Source organism: Phyllostomus discolor, chromosome 10 (genome assembly GCF_004126475.2).
Source record: "Phyllostomus discolor isolate MPI-MPIP mPhyDis1 chromosome 10, mPhyDis1.pri.v3, whole genome shotgun sequence".
NCBI classification, from domain to species: Eukaryota; Metazoa; Chordata; class Mammalia; order Chiroptera; family Phyllostomidae; genus Phyllostomus; species Phyllostomus discolor.
The window spans coordinates 32,423,749-32,440,513 of NC_040912.2; the positions used below are offsets into that span (position 1 = coordinate 32,423,749).

Here is a 16,765-nt window from a genome sequence, read left to right on the forward strand (position 1 = left end):
GCTCGGGCTGCGAACCAAAGTATCGCAGGTTCGATTCCCAGTCAGGGCACATACCTGGGTTGCAGGCCCGGTTCCCAGCAACTGCACATTGATGTCGCTCTCTCTTTCTCCCTCCCTTCCCTCTCTAAAAATAGATAAATAAAATCTTTAAAAAAAAAAAGAAACAAGGCACACAACAAATTTCGTGCATGAAATGAGACTTCCTTTCAGTGTATGAGTTTAAAGCACGCCCAAATAATACATGACAAACTAGTTAACACTGATATTTGTGTTAATTTTGCAGTTGAGCTTGATAAGAGTGCACTGTGATGGAATTTCTTCTTTAACATTTTATAATCTTTCTCTTCTTGTCTTTTTGTGGGTTCAAGAGCCTGTTGACTTCTGAAGAATTTGCTGCCTTCTTATGAGCTTGCTGACTTGTCTCTTATGAAATTTCTTGCACATCTGAATATTGTGGAAGAAACAATAAAACTGCACCATGAAGAAAACTAAAAATAAAAATAAAAAAAATTTGCTGTTTTTTGTATTATCATCTTTACTACTAGGTCTTCTTATGTCAGAATTGTATTAACCCCAATATATTTATTTATTTTCTAAGGTTTTATTTCTTATTAGTGAATACAAGCCCACATTGTTTTCTTTCCCATTTTATATATAAACATGATAACAGAAAATAAAATGTAAATGGGAAATGGATATAAAAGATCTCAAAATAAAGGAAAAATTATAATACCTTTTTTGAACAAAATATGATCATGGCCTGAAGTATTTATTACAGCTCTGGTCACCAGATAGTAAAAGAAACATGAGCCTAGAACTTGTCTCCTTTAAAATGTGTGGCTAAAATGAAGATGAGGTGAAATGACCCAAGGTATTATCCAACCTGAAGCAGAAATCTTTATTAAAGAAAATACTGCCCTGGCTGGCGTAGCTCAGTGGATTGAGCGGATTGAGCTCGGGCTGTGAACCAAAGCATCGCAGGTTCGATTCCCAGTCAGGGCACATGCCTGGGTTGCAGGCCAGGTCCCCAGTGGGGGCCACATGAGAGGCAACCACACATTGATGTTTCTCTCTCTCTTTCTCTCTCTCTAAACATCTCATATAACCATTTGTGAAAACTAGGAAAATAATGTTGGTACAATACTAGTAACTAAACTACAGACTTCATTTCATCTCACTAGTATTTCAACTAACTATAACCTTTTTCTGTTCCAGGACCCATTCCTGGACACTACATTATATTTAATCTAATAAACATTTTAGTATAATTATTTTAAGAATAAAATGAATGAACATATAATTCAGAAATCTAATAGTTTATAATGTTAAACTGTCTGTTTTGTCAGCAGGCTAAAAGGAAAGTTGTCTAATTTGATTCTCTCCTTTGTAGGTTATGTAAATTGATCTTGAAGCCTTCTCACCTTCTTAATTAGATTTCCACTTTTTGTCTATCATGCTTTGGTCCTGCTTGTCCAAGAGGAGTCGATATAAGTAGGTTAGAGGGACCGTAAGTGCAACAGCAGAGGTAGAGTTTGTCCTCAGTTTCATACCACTCTGTCTGGTGTTCATTTACTTTCTAGAAGTGACAGGGTCTTCCCCTCCACACCAAAAACCCACTTCCCAGGGCTCACAAGGGAACTCATAAATTGGACTTTTTTCCCTAGTAGGCATCTTTAGTTTACTTTTTCTTTACTCTCATGTCAAAACTTACCCAGCCCATACTTTATTTTGAGTACATTAGCAAGGAGTGCTGAGCCAGTCTAACTAGTTGAATGTGTCAAGATGTTTCTAGGTGACCCTGACCGATGGGGCTCAGTTGCTTGGACGTCATCCTGCAAAGCAAACGTTGCTGGTTTGATTCCCAGATGGGGCACAGGCCTGGGGTGTGGGTTCCATCCCCGATTGGCCAATCAATGTTCCTCTCTTAAATCAATGTTTTTTTTCCCCTCTCTTTCTCTCTCCCTCTAAAAATAAATAAATAAAATCTTTTAAAAAAAGATGTTTCTAGGTGGCATCAGCATAATGTTACTCCTTAAAAATAATTGCCTACTAAGCAGCTTCTGGTTACTTCAGTTCAAAGAAAAGACTCTATTGCTGGAATTTTGGGGTACCGTGGCAGGTCAGTGGAAGACATTTCTGGTGGACAGGCAAGTCTTTCAGATCTGCTCAGGTCAGAGGTTTCCTGTGACATAGAACGCAGGCCTAACCCAGATGGAAAAGAAGAGTAGGTGTGTGATATAAATAAGCCTTTATAAGAGAGTAGTCAAGTTTCTTTTCATGAGATAATAACTACTCAAATTCCCAGGAATTTTTCTATACAACATATAAATTGAAGTACATCACTACATGTAGAACCATACACATGACTTTGCTGTTTTATATTATTCATCCCACTTCTCTATGGTAACATAGTTACTAAAGAGGTAAATAGTTTATCTCAGCATATGCTGTAAGGTTAACTTTTTGATCTCTTCATCTATAATTTTTGTTATGAGCATTAAGCAAGCAGTAATCATTAAATTGGATTTACTAGTAGTTATGAGCAAAATACTTCATTTCTGCATTTCCTTTTCCAAAATGATTCCAGAGACAAAACGTTGAAATGATAGTTTTTACTTTTCATACCTCCCTTTTATGCACCGCCCCCCCACCCCATATAATTACTTCTTCTTACTACTGGTACCAAGTTTCTTCTGCCTTCCTCTCATACTGCCCATGAAACCTGGATCTCAGGCATGGATTTGATACCTGTATTTTACAAGTTGACATGATTTTAAGTCAGTGTGTTAATTTTCTCAGAGCATTTACTTTTTAGTTTTTAAGTCTAATTGGGGAATAAACAAAAGGCCTCAGCATCTACTAAAAGAATTTCAAGCTTTGTGTAGGACAGCCTTCAGTGTGGAGAATACTTGGAAACAGAGGCAGCTTCTTGGTCTCCTTAATATATCACAACATCGCAACTCTCGTTGCTTCTCTAAGATTCATTCTAACCTTAATTATTTTATGGATTCTATAACCTGTCATCAGGCCTTCACCAGCTTTCATATAAAAAAAAAATAATATAACCCAAGCTCTTCTTCTCTGTAATCCTTTATCCATAATGATCTCCAGAGGAGCTTTTCCCCCTTAAACAACAGATTTGATCATATCACTGTATTCAAGACCCCTTATGGTCTCAGAATAGCTGCTGTAGTTCCAGCCATTACATCCATGTTCCAGTTTGAAACATTTATGAAGCTGTTGTCTTAGAAGTTCTGTTCTTATATCTTTTGCCACTTCAAACTTGAAAAAATCTTTTTTAAAAGCTGGATACTTTGCCATCTCCAACTATTTAACTGCCTACATCTCACCCTTTTTAATATCTTTTAACAAGGTCCATCTGGCTCAAGCCTTGGACTCAGTATATAGTCTCTGAAAATTTGTTAATTAATCAGTTTATTCTTAAAAAAGACAGTAGTTGGATTGCTAACATATGACATATGAATCACTTGAAGTGGGGCATGGAGTTATTTTCATTCATTGGCCTTATAATCCCCTAAAGTAACATCAAATATTCTTTTAGTTTCATGCTACTCAAATATTGTTACTCTGAGAACCATTATAAGTTGGGATCTTACATTATATAATTAAATCAAGTTCTAGGTATAAAGGTAAGTAGATTGAACAAATGAGACCTCCTGGTATATTCCTGCTGAGCTCTTCAACTCTCTAAATTAAAATGTAACATTGTCAAAGTGAAGGCCTCACGTCATTTAATTTTTGTCTGAAAATAAAACCTATTCAAAGAAAATGGAAGTAGATTTATCTTATTGCCTTTCTTTCTAGGTAGTTATGGTTTGATCATTCATCCATTTATATAATAATTACTGAGTTCCTAATTATCTCTTACATACAGATATATGCTAAAAAACTGTCATGATTTTTAGAATTATTAAGCAAGAATAGGCAGAGTAGTGGTGTTAATGAAAGAAAGAAGCAAATTTTAATATTTGTAATACCTGAATTCATACTGAGTAGGGAAAATTTATTCCTATGGAACGTGAATTTGCTTTGCTCTTAATGCATCCTGTTTTTAATTTGAAAGATATCATTGAAAGGTTACTTTCTTAGAAATATTTATAGAAATCCTAAGAATTAGTTGAATCAATGTTTTTAAGACACTCCCCACCACCCTACCCAATGTCAACCACTGGTATTAGATCAATAAATTTTAAGAGGCTATTCCTATACTATGAGTCATTGACTACTCTTTTTATACTCCCTTTTAATCATCTACAGGTATAAGAATGGCAGTGGAGTTATCAGAAGGGCCTTTGATGATGATGCTTCCTGCTTGTTGAAAATGAGTGCTCACACAGCAGGCAAGTCAGTAGTGTATTCAGGATTCTCACGTACCTAATCCATTTTCTTTGTTGCTCGTTACTAATACTTCATAAAGCAGTAACCATTTACAATAATATAGAATTCTTAGATATCTTCAATAATAATTCAAAATAAAGAAATTAATATTTATTTTAGCATATTCATGTATAGTTTAAGTCTTTATTACTACCACATTATAAATTAACCAGCTAGAATATTCTTCTCTAGAAAGGCATTGGCAGACTACTATAGTCATTATGCCTCACCACGGCAGGGGAAGACAGCACGCACTCTCTCCACAGGATTCTTGGAGACTCTGTACACCTAAATGAGGATGAGGAAAGGGACCAGGCACCTCTACTCACCACCCATTGGAGCTGGAGAACATCAGCATAGAACGTCCAAGAATTTTGTGATCATTTCCTTTAAAAATCCGAATTTGGGTCTGGCATCTTACTAAAGCATTTACTTCATCTTGATGTAACAGCTATAACTTGTCATTTAGTGTTCTGTGATATTCCCTTTTTGGGAAATTTGAAACTTGGAACTGGAATGAGCTCTGACTGAAACATAAACACATTATTTTCTATTCTTTTTTGTATCTCTGCAGGATTCAAAACTCTTATCATTTCTCTTCTTCTTTCAAAAGATTTTATTTATTTATTTTTAGAGAGAGAAAAAGAGAGGGAAAGAGAGGCAGAGAGGGAGGGGAACATCAATGTGTGGTTGTCTCTTGCACCCCCAACTGGGGGGCCTGGCCTACAACCTAGGCATGTGCCCTGACTGGGAATCAAACCTGTGACCCTTTGGTTAGCAGACTGGCATTCAGTCCACTGAGCCACACCAGCCAGGGCTCTCTTCTTAATTAATAATTGAGTTATGGGCAGTTGGAGAAGGTGTTAAAATAATTTTTTTTGTTTTACAACTTTTCTATTACAATAACTGATATTTATTTGGGGATGAATTTCCCACCTCTTTTTTCCTTTTTTATTTTTATTCCTTCTGAAATATAAGGGAAATAATTATCTTTCCAGTAAACCTCTATGGACTGATCTTGGACTGTGAGAACTGCTGTTGCATGCCGTTAATTTCAAATTTGGATTTCTCTTTACCTCCTGTGTAAATGTTCTCTCCAATAGGTAGGAATGATTGCCTCTCCTCATTAAAGAAACCATCTCTCACATGAAACTTCATCTAAGGAAAAGTATTAACATTGTAATCTTGCCATGTAAGACTTCTGACAGAAAATTCTTGTAGATGAAAGGTAGTTTATTTTTATCAAAGAAAAATTGTATTTTATTAGCTGATGAGCACTCTTTGTTAAAAGAAGATGAGATCTGTGATGTATAGAAGTTACTTACAGTTCACACAGGAGAAAAGCCAATAACTACATCAAATTTATATTATTTCCTACTAAGAAATTGTAGTGTTTCAACAAGAAAGGAAAGCTTTCTTATAAAACATTACTGTGAGGCTAGATATAAGACTGTAGTAAAATTGGATGGTACATAAACGAGTAATTTTGACCCATTTTATTTGGCATTACCACTGAGTCAAAGAAATAATCCATCTAGTCCCACATCTTACTGATCATAGTAGCCCAAGTTTACAAACAGAAAACAGCCCTGGTGCTATGTTAGTGCTAGTCATGTCTGATCATTTCCCGTGGAATTGTTGGATGGATGGAATGAGAAAGTTGTGTTCATTGAGTTATTTTGTCCCATCACATACTGTGGGTCTTAAATTTATCCAGTCTCATTTCATGTCTTTTTCAACAGGGCCATGGTTGGGGTCAAGGTGAATTACTGCCATCTTTTTCATGGTATGTTTGGCGACAAGCATGACTGTGGTAATTTAGTACTGTGTCCATTCAGGATAGGTACATGTCCCAAGAGAATGGCCTTTCCATAGGTCCCGAGTCCCAAGAGTCCAGACAGAGTCCAGGTCTACAAAGCAGCAAGTCAGCATCTTGCAGGTCACAGTCCTTGGTGGCTTTGGAGTCCACTCAAGGAAGCACGATTAGAGCAGCAGCATAGCTCCCTCCTTACTACACCAGGCTGCGTGGTGGAATCCTGACTACAAACTACACTGCTGCTACTTCACTACCGGCCGCATGTCTGGGTCCTTTTCTGGCTCGTGGCTCCTTCCTCATGGCTACTCCTCTTCCTTCCCTGTACCTACTCCCCCTGCATGGCTCTCCCCCACGGTGGACCAGCTCTCCTCCAAATTGCCTTGCTGCTACATCATGACTATCCCTCCTCATGGCTACCCACCCTTATTTCAAATTTTGACTGAGCTGCCTATGTAGCCTCACCTGGACTCCTCCCACAATGTGCTACATTTGCCAGTTTCCATTCCTTCTACATTTTTTCAGCTGCCATCTTTAGTCAGAGTAAGAGCAACTCAGTGCCACAGGGGGAACCACCTTCCTGCCTACGTCAGGAGTCAGGATACGCCCTTAAAGTCAGTAGGCCTTTTGCCTTAGGGCAGCTGCACAGCTATTAACTAGCTATCAAGTTGCCATAGATATGCAAGGTATCTTAAGCCTATCAACTGCTCTCCCTTCCCCTAACCCCCAACCGTGGGCTGCAGGGGGGAATATCTCTGTTTCAGGGACCTCTCGCTCTGCACCCCATTTCATATTCAAGGATATAAAAGAAAATATGTACACCATAAGTGAATTATAGAAAATCTAACAGAGAAATCGAAACTACAAAAATAAAAAAATGGAAATTCCTGACAAAACCACATCAACTCAGAATTCTACATCCAATAAAAACGATCTTCCATGAGTGAAGGTGAAATAAAATACATTTGCAAATGAAGAAAAATAAAAGAATATGTTGACAGTGGACACACACTATAAGAAATTACTAAAGTTCTTCAGGCTAAAGAATGTTTTAATGTATAATGTGCATTGTACCATGGGTTTATAGTGTATGTAGATGTAATGTATTTGACAACTATAGCAAAAAGGATGGAAAAGTTATTAAATTCAGTCATACCTTGTAAGGTTTCTAAATTTTACCTGACTTGATTTTATATTAACCCTAAGTAGCCTATGAAAAATTAAGGGTATCTATTGTGATTCTTAAAGAAATCCCCTCCACCCCCACTAAACGCAAACAGACATACTGAGGATCCCAGAATACATGCTGTTTATCCACTTTCTATGTCTCAGCTCAACTACAAATAAAGTAAACCTAAGATAAACTTTAATTTCTTATCTTTTTAAAAAAGTGACAGCAAATTATTTCATACTAATGGTCGTTTTGGGCAATGATCTTTCTTCAGCTTCTCTCCTGCATTGATTCTTTTCCTCCTATCTCAGAGACATGACTTCATTCATCATTGTCTCCCGTGTTCCTGAAGATAAATAAATAAATAATGTCTTCACTCCCTTCTGTTAGTCAGCAGCCAAGGAGTGCTTGTTTTCTCTGCAGGGCACTCATTTGTTTCATCTTCATTTCCTGCTTTCTCCCCAAGGTCATTGAATCTCTCTTTGATAAATACATTGTTATTAAGGTTTACTCTAGGCGATTGCAATGGTAAATGTCTTAAATTAATGTCTTTCATTATAATGAGTCAGAAAGTCACTGAATTGAAAATTTCTTTTTTGTAGATACTCAGTGCTAGCCAGTCAACATCTTTCTGCTGTGTGTAGAGTGCTTTTCTGAATTCTGCGGGGTGTGATGATGGCAGTATTTCCTGGAGAAGCGTGCTGTATAAAGGAGAAACGGAATAAACACAACAAGTACAACCGAACTGCGACTAAGTGATTGGAAGGCAGGAAGCATGGGGACAAATGAGTAGGCCACTGGCCTGACTAAATCAGGGAACCGTCACTCCATTCTTGTTCCTGTTTCTAAAACAGGAACACGAGTAGAAATCAGCTAAAAATATTTATTGAGTGCATTATATGTCAGTCACTAGAAAAACATGAAATAAAGATAGTATTTTTATAAGTCATAGGGAAGATCATACGTTCGGATGGAAAAAAAGACAACATATGTAGTAGTAGATGACAAATAGAAACTGCCCTGGCTACTGTGGCTGAGTGGATTGAGTGCCAGACTGTGAACCAGAGGGTCACTGGTTTGATTCCCAGTCAGGGCACATGCCTGGGTTGCAGGCTGGGTTCCCAGTGGGGGGTGCATGAGAGGCAACCACACATTGATGGTTCTTTCCCTCTCTTTAAATAAAAGAAAAGAAAGAAATAGATGCCCAGTAATGGAGTGAAAATGAACACTTAATCGTAGAAGCAAGGCTAAATTAGTGGGACTCTGAAATGGGATGAGGGCCTAAAGTAAGAGAGAAAGGAGAATGCTCTGTGATATTAACTCAGAGATGAAGTCTATGGACAATGGGAATATACTGGGAACAGGATGATCATGATATGATAGTGATGAATATATTGCTTCTGAAGGAGATGATTTAAAAAGCAACATTCCTGCCAGTGTGTATATCAATCATATTTTCTTTTTAAATTATGTTTATTGGGGGTAACATTGGTTAATAACATTATATTAGGTTGGCCAAACAGTTGCTATGTTTTTTTTCTGTAAAAGACATTTTTCATTTTCACCAATAATTTTATTGATGTGGATATTTTGAGTATGTTGGCTATTTCCTGCATGGTGTGACATTGATTATTCTCAGTTAATATCTCGATTTGATTGCTATCAATTTCTAGTCTACCCAACCATAGAGGATCATCCAGGGAGAAATCTCCAGCACAAATCTTTGCAAACAACATTTGACATGTTTGATCAGTCACAGCACCTTCTCCATACACTGCACAAATCTTTTTCTGCATTTCAGTTGTATTTTTACATTTCTTGAAATAATAAAGCATAATATGCTGGAAATGTTGCCATAATTTTCCATCTTCATTATTAAAATGGCTACCCACAATTCACCAATTTTGATAATTTTTTAAATGTACACTGATATGACAGCTATCACAAAACAATCTAACAAAATTGTTTCTAATAAAGTTCAAGACAGCACAACTGAGCACTACTTGAGCCATCTTATGGGAAAAACCAAACTTTTTGGCCAATCCAATATAAGTTCTAGGCATACATTCTACAACACATCATTTGTATATTGCATTATATGCTCACCATCCAAAGCCTAGTTTCCTATCATTTCTCCTCCGACAACCACCATACTGTGGCGTGCCTGTGTTTGTTTGCTTTGTTTGTTTGTTTGTTTTTGCTTTTGTTTTTAGATCCCACATATGAGTGAAATCATATGGTTCTTACCATTTTTCATCTGACTTGTTTCACTTAAGTTGATATCCTCAAGATCCAACCATGTTGTTGCAAATGGCAATTTTTCATCTTTTTTTAAGGCTGAGTATATTCTATTGAGCATGTGTTCCACATTTTATCTAATTACCCATCGAAATACATTTAGGTTGTTCTCATGTCTTGGCTATTGTGAATAACGCTGCAATGAACATGGGGTTCAATGAACAATGAATATATCTTTACAAATACAAGTAAGTGTTTTCAAATTTTGGGGGGCTAGATGCCCAGAAGAGAGATTTCTGGGTCAGATGATATAACCCTATTGTTAATTTCTTGAGGAAGCTCCACACTGTTTTCCACAATGGCTGCACCACTTTCCATTCCCACCAGCAGTGCACAAGGGTTCCCTTTCCTCCACAGCCTTTCCAGCACTTGTTCTTCCTTGTCTTATTGATAATAGCCATTCTGACAAGCGGGAGGTGGTATCTCATTGTGAAAATATGGTGGTTAAACTCAAAAGAACACAGTACATTTTAAAATAGATATGATAAATTCATGTAGAAGTTTAGATTTAACAGTAGGTTAACTAATCCATCTAATTTATATCCAAAACAAACCCTATCGTAAGCTAACATGCATTATTTTTTGTTAAAATCATCTTAAAGAAATCAACAACAAAACAAAAAAGCAACCAAGCAAATGGGAGTATATATTTATAAATGATACCTTCCATGAGGCGCGAATACCCCAAATATGTAAAGAACCCATACAACTCAACAACACATCTTCCAAGTTTTTCTCTGGATAGAATAGGGCGTGTTGGCTGGGTGGGTAGAGGGAGGTGATAGCTTGGGTATGTATAGACCACTGCCTTGATGGATCATCTTAAGGAGGGAAAGGAAAAAAAGTGAGAAAGATGAGAGAGGAAGACATTGAACCTCTGTAATTTGAAGAAATTCGACAACAAACGGGAGAAGCAGGAACTGCAGCCGAGGCAGTGGCGCCTGACGCCGGGTCTCTGGGCTGGGAAGGTGGGCAATTGAGGGCGCGGCCCCTGGAGCGCGTCCACCCACTCTCTGCCCCCTCACTCTGTCCCTAGAAAAGGAGGGCGGTTCTGACGGTGGGGGCTGAGTTCGGAGTCTCCTGCTGGCGCCGAAGTAATCACAACGCCGCCACTTTCGGAGAACCAGCGCCTCCCAGCCAGGAGCGTGGTGCGGCGAGACAGTTCAGTTGGGTGGACTCAGGGCGCCTGGTGAACGCTGCTTCCCGTCTTTCGCCTGCTCCAGCGGTGGGTTCGGCTGGACGAGAGGTGAGGGCTTAGAGGGCCGGGGGTCGTCCCAAGCCCGCGCTGAGACCTCTGGTCCCTCCCAGGCTGGAGCAGCCCGCGTTCCCCTAGAGAGTGAAGCGCACGCAGGACATCGCCAGTGACGCGCGCTTTGGCGGCGGGCGAGAGGTACTTCACTGGCGCGCCGGCTCCCTTTTCTGCGTCCAGGTGACCCCATCTGGGAGAAGGGCACTCACTGGTCGAGGAACGTCACCTGAAAGTTAAAAGGGAAAAAAAATTCTCCTGTCCTAACCAGTATCTTCCTTTTAGATCTTTATAAAGTGATTAATTTGGGTAGTCTGCACAATTTTCGACGACGTAAAATGAACTTAATAACCTAAATTTAAATTCGTTTCGTTTGACTTGTCTCTTCATCCTGTATTTTTTTTTGGGGGGGGGGGGGGAGACGTGGCAGACGGCGGTATAGAGGAAAGGAGACGAGTGTTGTCTCATAAATCTGTCGTCTCCTGCTGTCAAGCTTGTGTTAGGGACAGTTCCAATGCCGGCCTGTGAACAGGTGCTCTGTGGCAGCCTTCACTCCCACCTCGGTGCTTTTAGGCTGACTTACTGAACAACCGATCAGTTGGCAAGGAAACTTGTGCAAAGGGCCGTTAGAAAATGCCAAGATTTTGCTGAATATCGTTGGCTCTACAACATGCCGCGTTAGCATGTATCATCTTCATTGTCTTCCTGCGTGTTAATCTCTACCCAGCTCCTGAGCAACCCCAGAGAAGCCAGGGAACCACCGGACATCAATACCTAACAAATACTTTCCAATGAATAAAAGTGAAAAATTTTCAGTATCCGTAACTATGAAACTTAAAACGGTGCTTAAGTGTCCAGCACCATTTGGGTAAACTGTTTCTGGTGGTCACACACATAACGGGCTGCACTTTGATCCACTCAGTTGGAAAGTGTTGTGGTAGGAGTCTCGGCCAGGCAGACAGGAGACCTGAGCACTTCCTGAGCCACGTGGCTGAGAATTGTCTAATCTGTAAAGGGAGAAGGTTGGAGCACATGCTTTTTAAGGGTTCTCCCAGCTCTAAAGGTGTGTGATGAAATAAGGCCTGCCTGTCATTGGTAGGGTAATAATATGGGTGTAATAATTTATAGTTTTACTCAAACATTTCACCTATATATATATATATTTCTATATATAATTATGTGACATATATTTCTATGTCACATAATTACTTATGATTTTGTAATAAAGGAGTTTGTAATAAAAAGGGGCGTTATTTATGTCAGACCCTGTATATATCTACAGCATCTTCCCTTGAGCTGGATTTCAGTGGCTCCTGAGGACTGCTTATCAGAATGTTGTTAAACAAACTGTAACTGTAATATCCTTTCAAAGGACGGTCTGCGAGTTGGCAACCGAGAGGAAAACCAGCAGATACATAGTTGGCAAATTTGACTGGATCAAAAACAAATACACATTATTTATAATTTTTTAGGTTTTAGCCCTGGCTGGCATAGCTCAGTGGATTGAGCGCGGGCTGCAAACCAAAGTGTCACAGGTTCGATTCCCAGTCAGGGTACATGCCTGGGTTGCAGGCCATGACCCCCAGCAACCACACATTGATGTTTCTCTCTCTCTGTCTCCCTCCCTTCCCTCTCTAAAAATAAAAATAAATAAAATCTTAAAAAAATTTTTTTTAGGTTTCAAGAGATTGAGTAGTTTTCTTTTTAAGTTAAAAAATACATTATTTTTTTCTGCATAGAATATGGATTTTGCCATGAGAAGATGGTTCTGCCTACCACTGGGGTGCATGGTGCTGATCCATCTGATTAATGCAGATTTTGAATTTCAAAAGGGAGTGCTTGCCAGCATCAGCCCAGGGATCACGGAAGACATTGACCACCAGTGCTGGGACGCTTGCTCTTTGATGCTGATAGATCTCAAGGAACTCAAGATAGAGCATGATGTGGATGCTTTCTGGAATTTCATGTTGTTCTTACAAAAATCCCAGTGGCCGAGACAGTATAATGTCTTCTTAAGCATAGCTCAGGATTTCTGGAACATGTATGTAGACTGCTTACTTTCCAGATCTCATGGGATGGGCAGAAGACGGGCGATGCCTCCCAAGTATGAATTTCCACAGAAGATAACAGGAGGTAATTTAAATGTATGCTTAAGAGAATAGCAATTTGGTTTTCTTAAAAACTAAATATTTAATCATTTTGATTTTTCAAGTTTATCCAACAAGCTAGCAAACTTGAGATATTTTTTCCTAGTGTGATCAGCTTCAACTTCCATTTTTACTGATTTTATATTATGTAGAAACCATGGGAGCTCTGATATCAAATGCTTGATTCTATATGACCTTGGATTATAGTATATTTTGATAGATCCATAAAATTATCCTTATTTTTCCCCACAAATAGTTCAGAAAGCCATTTAATGTTGTAATTATTCATATTACATTTGTTGAAGAAATTGTTAAACATTGGCCATGTATTTAGCTTTTTAAAATTAACTTTTTCAATAGGGTTCTTTAAAAGGAGGGAATCTTAAGAGTCATATTAGAATAAAAATTAACAATTTCTCCTCTGTAAACTTATAGGACTGGATTTTACAAAGCGTGACTTTTACATCTAAGAGAGAACACAGAAAATATTTCAAGCAAGATGACACCAACCTGAATGATTAACTGTCAGTATTTATGAGGTCAACTATTTCCTGTAGTATTTATTAAAATTGTTATTTCCAATTTTTCAATATTGACAAAGATTGTATTTTTGTTGATGTGTAATTGCTTTGTGGCTATTGAGTAATCATTTCCATCTTTTCAGATAATTTGTTAATAATTTTTTACTTAGAAGACATCTTTGTAAAGCAGCTTCAAAGAAAACTCTACTTAAAATGCAAATGTAACACATTTTTTAAAGAACAGTCAATGTAGTATAATTGTAACCCATTTTATGAGGTATGTCATATATCATATTGACTTTAAAATTGTGCCAAGACCAATCAATGCCAGTACTGTCCTAAAAATATTTAATTTGATGCAGTGTTCTGTGTGGCTTCTGATATGTGCATTTCATCACTAAGACATCTTATATATTAAAGTATTTTTCTATGCATTAAGGACTAATTTTTTTTAATTTTCTCATTTTTACTATCTTCATTTTTTAAAAGGAATAACAGAAAGGCAGTAAGAAATTTTATTTTAGTAAAGTGCAGTTTGATAAAATTTTTGTTTTCAGGTGTTAGCTCAGTTTTTTCTAAGATTTCATTTATTTATTTAAATTTTTAGAAGATTTTATTTATTTATTTTTAGAGAGAGGGGAAGGGACAGAGAAAGAGGAGAGAAACATCAGTGTGTGGTTGCCTCTTGCTCGCTCCCTACTGGGGACCTGGCCTGCAACCCAGGCATGGGCCCTGACTGGGAATCAAACCTGCAACCCTTTCCTTTGCAGTCCGGCGCTCAATCCATTAAGCCACACCAGCCAGGGCTTCATTTATTTATTTTTAGAGAGGGGGTGGCAAGGAGAAAGAGAGGGAGAGAAACATTAGTGTGTGATTACCTCTCATGCACCCCCTTCTGGGGATCGGGCCTGCAACCCAGGCATGTGCCCTGACTGGGAGTTAAGCCTGCGACCCTTTGGTTCACAGGCAGGCACTTAATCCACTGAGCCACACCAGTCATGGCTTAGTTGGTTTTTATATTCCCTATTTATCTCTCACATATAAATATGAGAACCAAAAAAGATTATTCCAAAAAAGATACGAAGCTTTAAAGAAATATACCAAATGATAGGGGAATATGAAGTAGAGGAAGAAATGGGGATGGTGGGAAATAAAGACAGGAAACTAATATGCCAATTTAGTTTAGATTAATACTTCAAAATGCTTTAAAATGTCATAAAAACCTGTACCTTTGATAAAGGGTAGCTGTAAATTTGGTCCAAATTATACTTCTCTATGTGAAGAGGGACTCATGAGCAGTTTCAAGATTCACAATGCTGGTAAGAAAAACCAAACATGTTTGGGAGAAGCCCAGCTTTTCCTAGGACTAAGTTCCAATAGAAATCAGTCGCACAGGGTTTCATAATGGCTACCATGGTGCACAGCACCGTTTCCAAGTATCCTGACAATGACAGATTCCCTTTAATGCAGGTTGATTCCAGCACACCCAAATGCAGTTAAATATAAACACTTTTAAACCAGCAAAAATAATACTGAACAATATGCAGCTGTCTGATGGTTTGACTTTGAATTAAGAATAAACTTTGAATTGAGTGAGGAGGACTGACATTCTTTGAGTCATGGGCCACTCTGGAGTCCTGGTAAAGCCACAGACCTTTCACCAGGTGGTGTGGATACACACACTCATCATTATACACACGTATAATTTTGGTGGTGGGGTGTTTGCCCGTGAACCTCAGGCTAAGAATCACTGATATTAAAGAATGAATGAACTGCCTAGCTTTTGGGTATCTTTTACAAATATTATTTCATACGACTGAGAGTTTTATATAACCGGTTGCAGAGAATATGAGTTTATAAGTCCAATGAATTCCTACATTAAAAATATTTTATCTTGCTAATGAAAGGTGGATCCCTAAGCTTAGAAAATCAACTGGTTGAAGGGTAGGGCTTATGTTCTTTAATAAAAATGACCAGACACCCAAGAAGGTATTCACTTCTTGAGGGAAAAGGCACAGGATCATGATTTTCCCAAGAAAACAGTTCTTGTTTACAACCCATAGACAAATCATTGAAGCTCAAAAGTTCAATGCCATAAATCAAGACAATATAATTTTAGCCTAAAAACTAGCCCTGGGTATCTCAGTTGGTTAGAGCATCGTCCTGATACACCGAGGTTGCAGGTTTGATCCCAGTCAGGGCACACACAAGAATCAACCAATGAGTGCATAAATAGGTAGAACAGCAAATCAATGTTTCTCTTTCTTTGTCCCACTTTTGCCTTTCTCTCTAAAATAAATAAAAAACTTAAAAATAAAAATATTTAGCCTAAAATTTGTCCCACCACTTGTTATCACAGTTACATAAAAATTTTGTTGCATTAAAAATGAACTTTAAAAAAAAAATGAACTTTTTAGTGTTAATCAATATAACTGTTAGCCTTCCAAAGTAAGTTAATTACAATTAGTTTCCTTTCTCCTAGTTGAATTTACATGTTATACTAGATTATTAAAAATACTAAAAATAAGGACATATGCCAAAAAAAGGCATTCTAGTTTTAGAGCAGTTCATCTTAAGCCTTTTACATATCATGTTCTATTAAACTTTCCCAAGTTTTTGCTCCAAATCATGTCATTCTGTATAGAAAAAATTTTTTTCCATCATTCATTCATTCATTCATTCGTTCATTCATTCCTTCACCTAACAAAAATGAATTGAGGTTGGAAGTACACTGCTGAACCACTGGCTCACAGCGCTGTCAGGGCAATAGGACTACGGTCCAGTAGGAAATATAACTAATTCAAAAGCAGTTTCTTGATATCAAAATATAAGTTAAAAAGAGAAATGGTGACCAAAATGGGGTTGAGTGGGGGAAAAAAAAGTATTCCTTTGACCTATTCAAAATCATTTGATTAGATCAGTCAAGAGCAAGAGATCGTCGAAAATCAAACCAAGCAAACCCTCCCCGCAGCAGCTCAGGCGCTGGTATTATGGCAAGTACTCAACCTCTTTCACAGCCAGAGCGTGCACTGGGCTCACACAGCTCAGCTTCCAGCCAGTTACCTTCCAGGGAGCTTAAGGCCAAGGAGAAAAAACAGGCAGCACATCTGAAACTGCTCCCAAATATTTCTTTACAAGGTGACGAAATGGACAGTAATTGAGTGTCTATAC

The 16,765-nt window shown here is 38.1% G+C and overlaps 1 protein-coding gene across 1 annotated transcript; it reads left to right on the forward strand.

Moving 5' to 3' along the window:
- Window positions 1-12,619: 12,619 nt before the first annotated feature.
- FAM237B (family with sequence similarity 237 member B) lies at window positions 12,620-14,080 on the forward strand. Its single transcript, XM_036010325.1, has 2 exons — window positions 12,620-13,059; window positions 13,509-14,080. The coding sequence occupies exons 1-2, from the start codon at window positions 12,669-12,671 to the stop codon at window positions 13,541-13,543; spliced, it is 426 nt and encodes a 141-aa protein (XP_035866218.1). The 5' UTR covers window positions 12,620-12,668; the 3' UTR covers window positions 13,544-14,080.
- The last annotated feature ends 2,685 nt before the right edge of the window (window positions 14,081-16,765 follow it).

Bases quoted from the DNA above. Each gene is read 5' to 3' on its own strand.
- FAM237B (XM_036010325.1), top strand. From the start codon at position 12,669: ATGGATTTTGCCATGAGAAGATGGTTCTGCCTACCACTGGGGTGCATG. The intron at 13,060-13,508 runs GTAATTTAAATG...GTAAACTTATAG, and splicing joins TCCACAGAAGATAACAGGAG to GACTGGATTTTACAAAGCGT.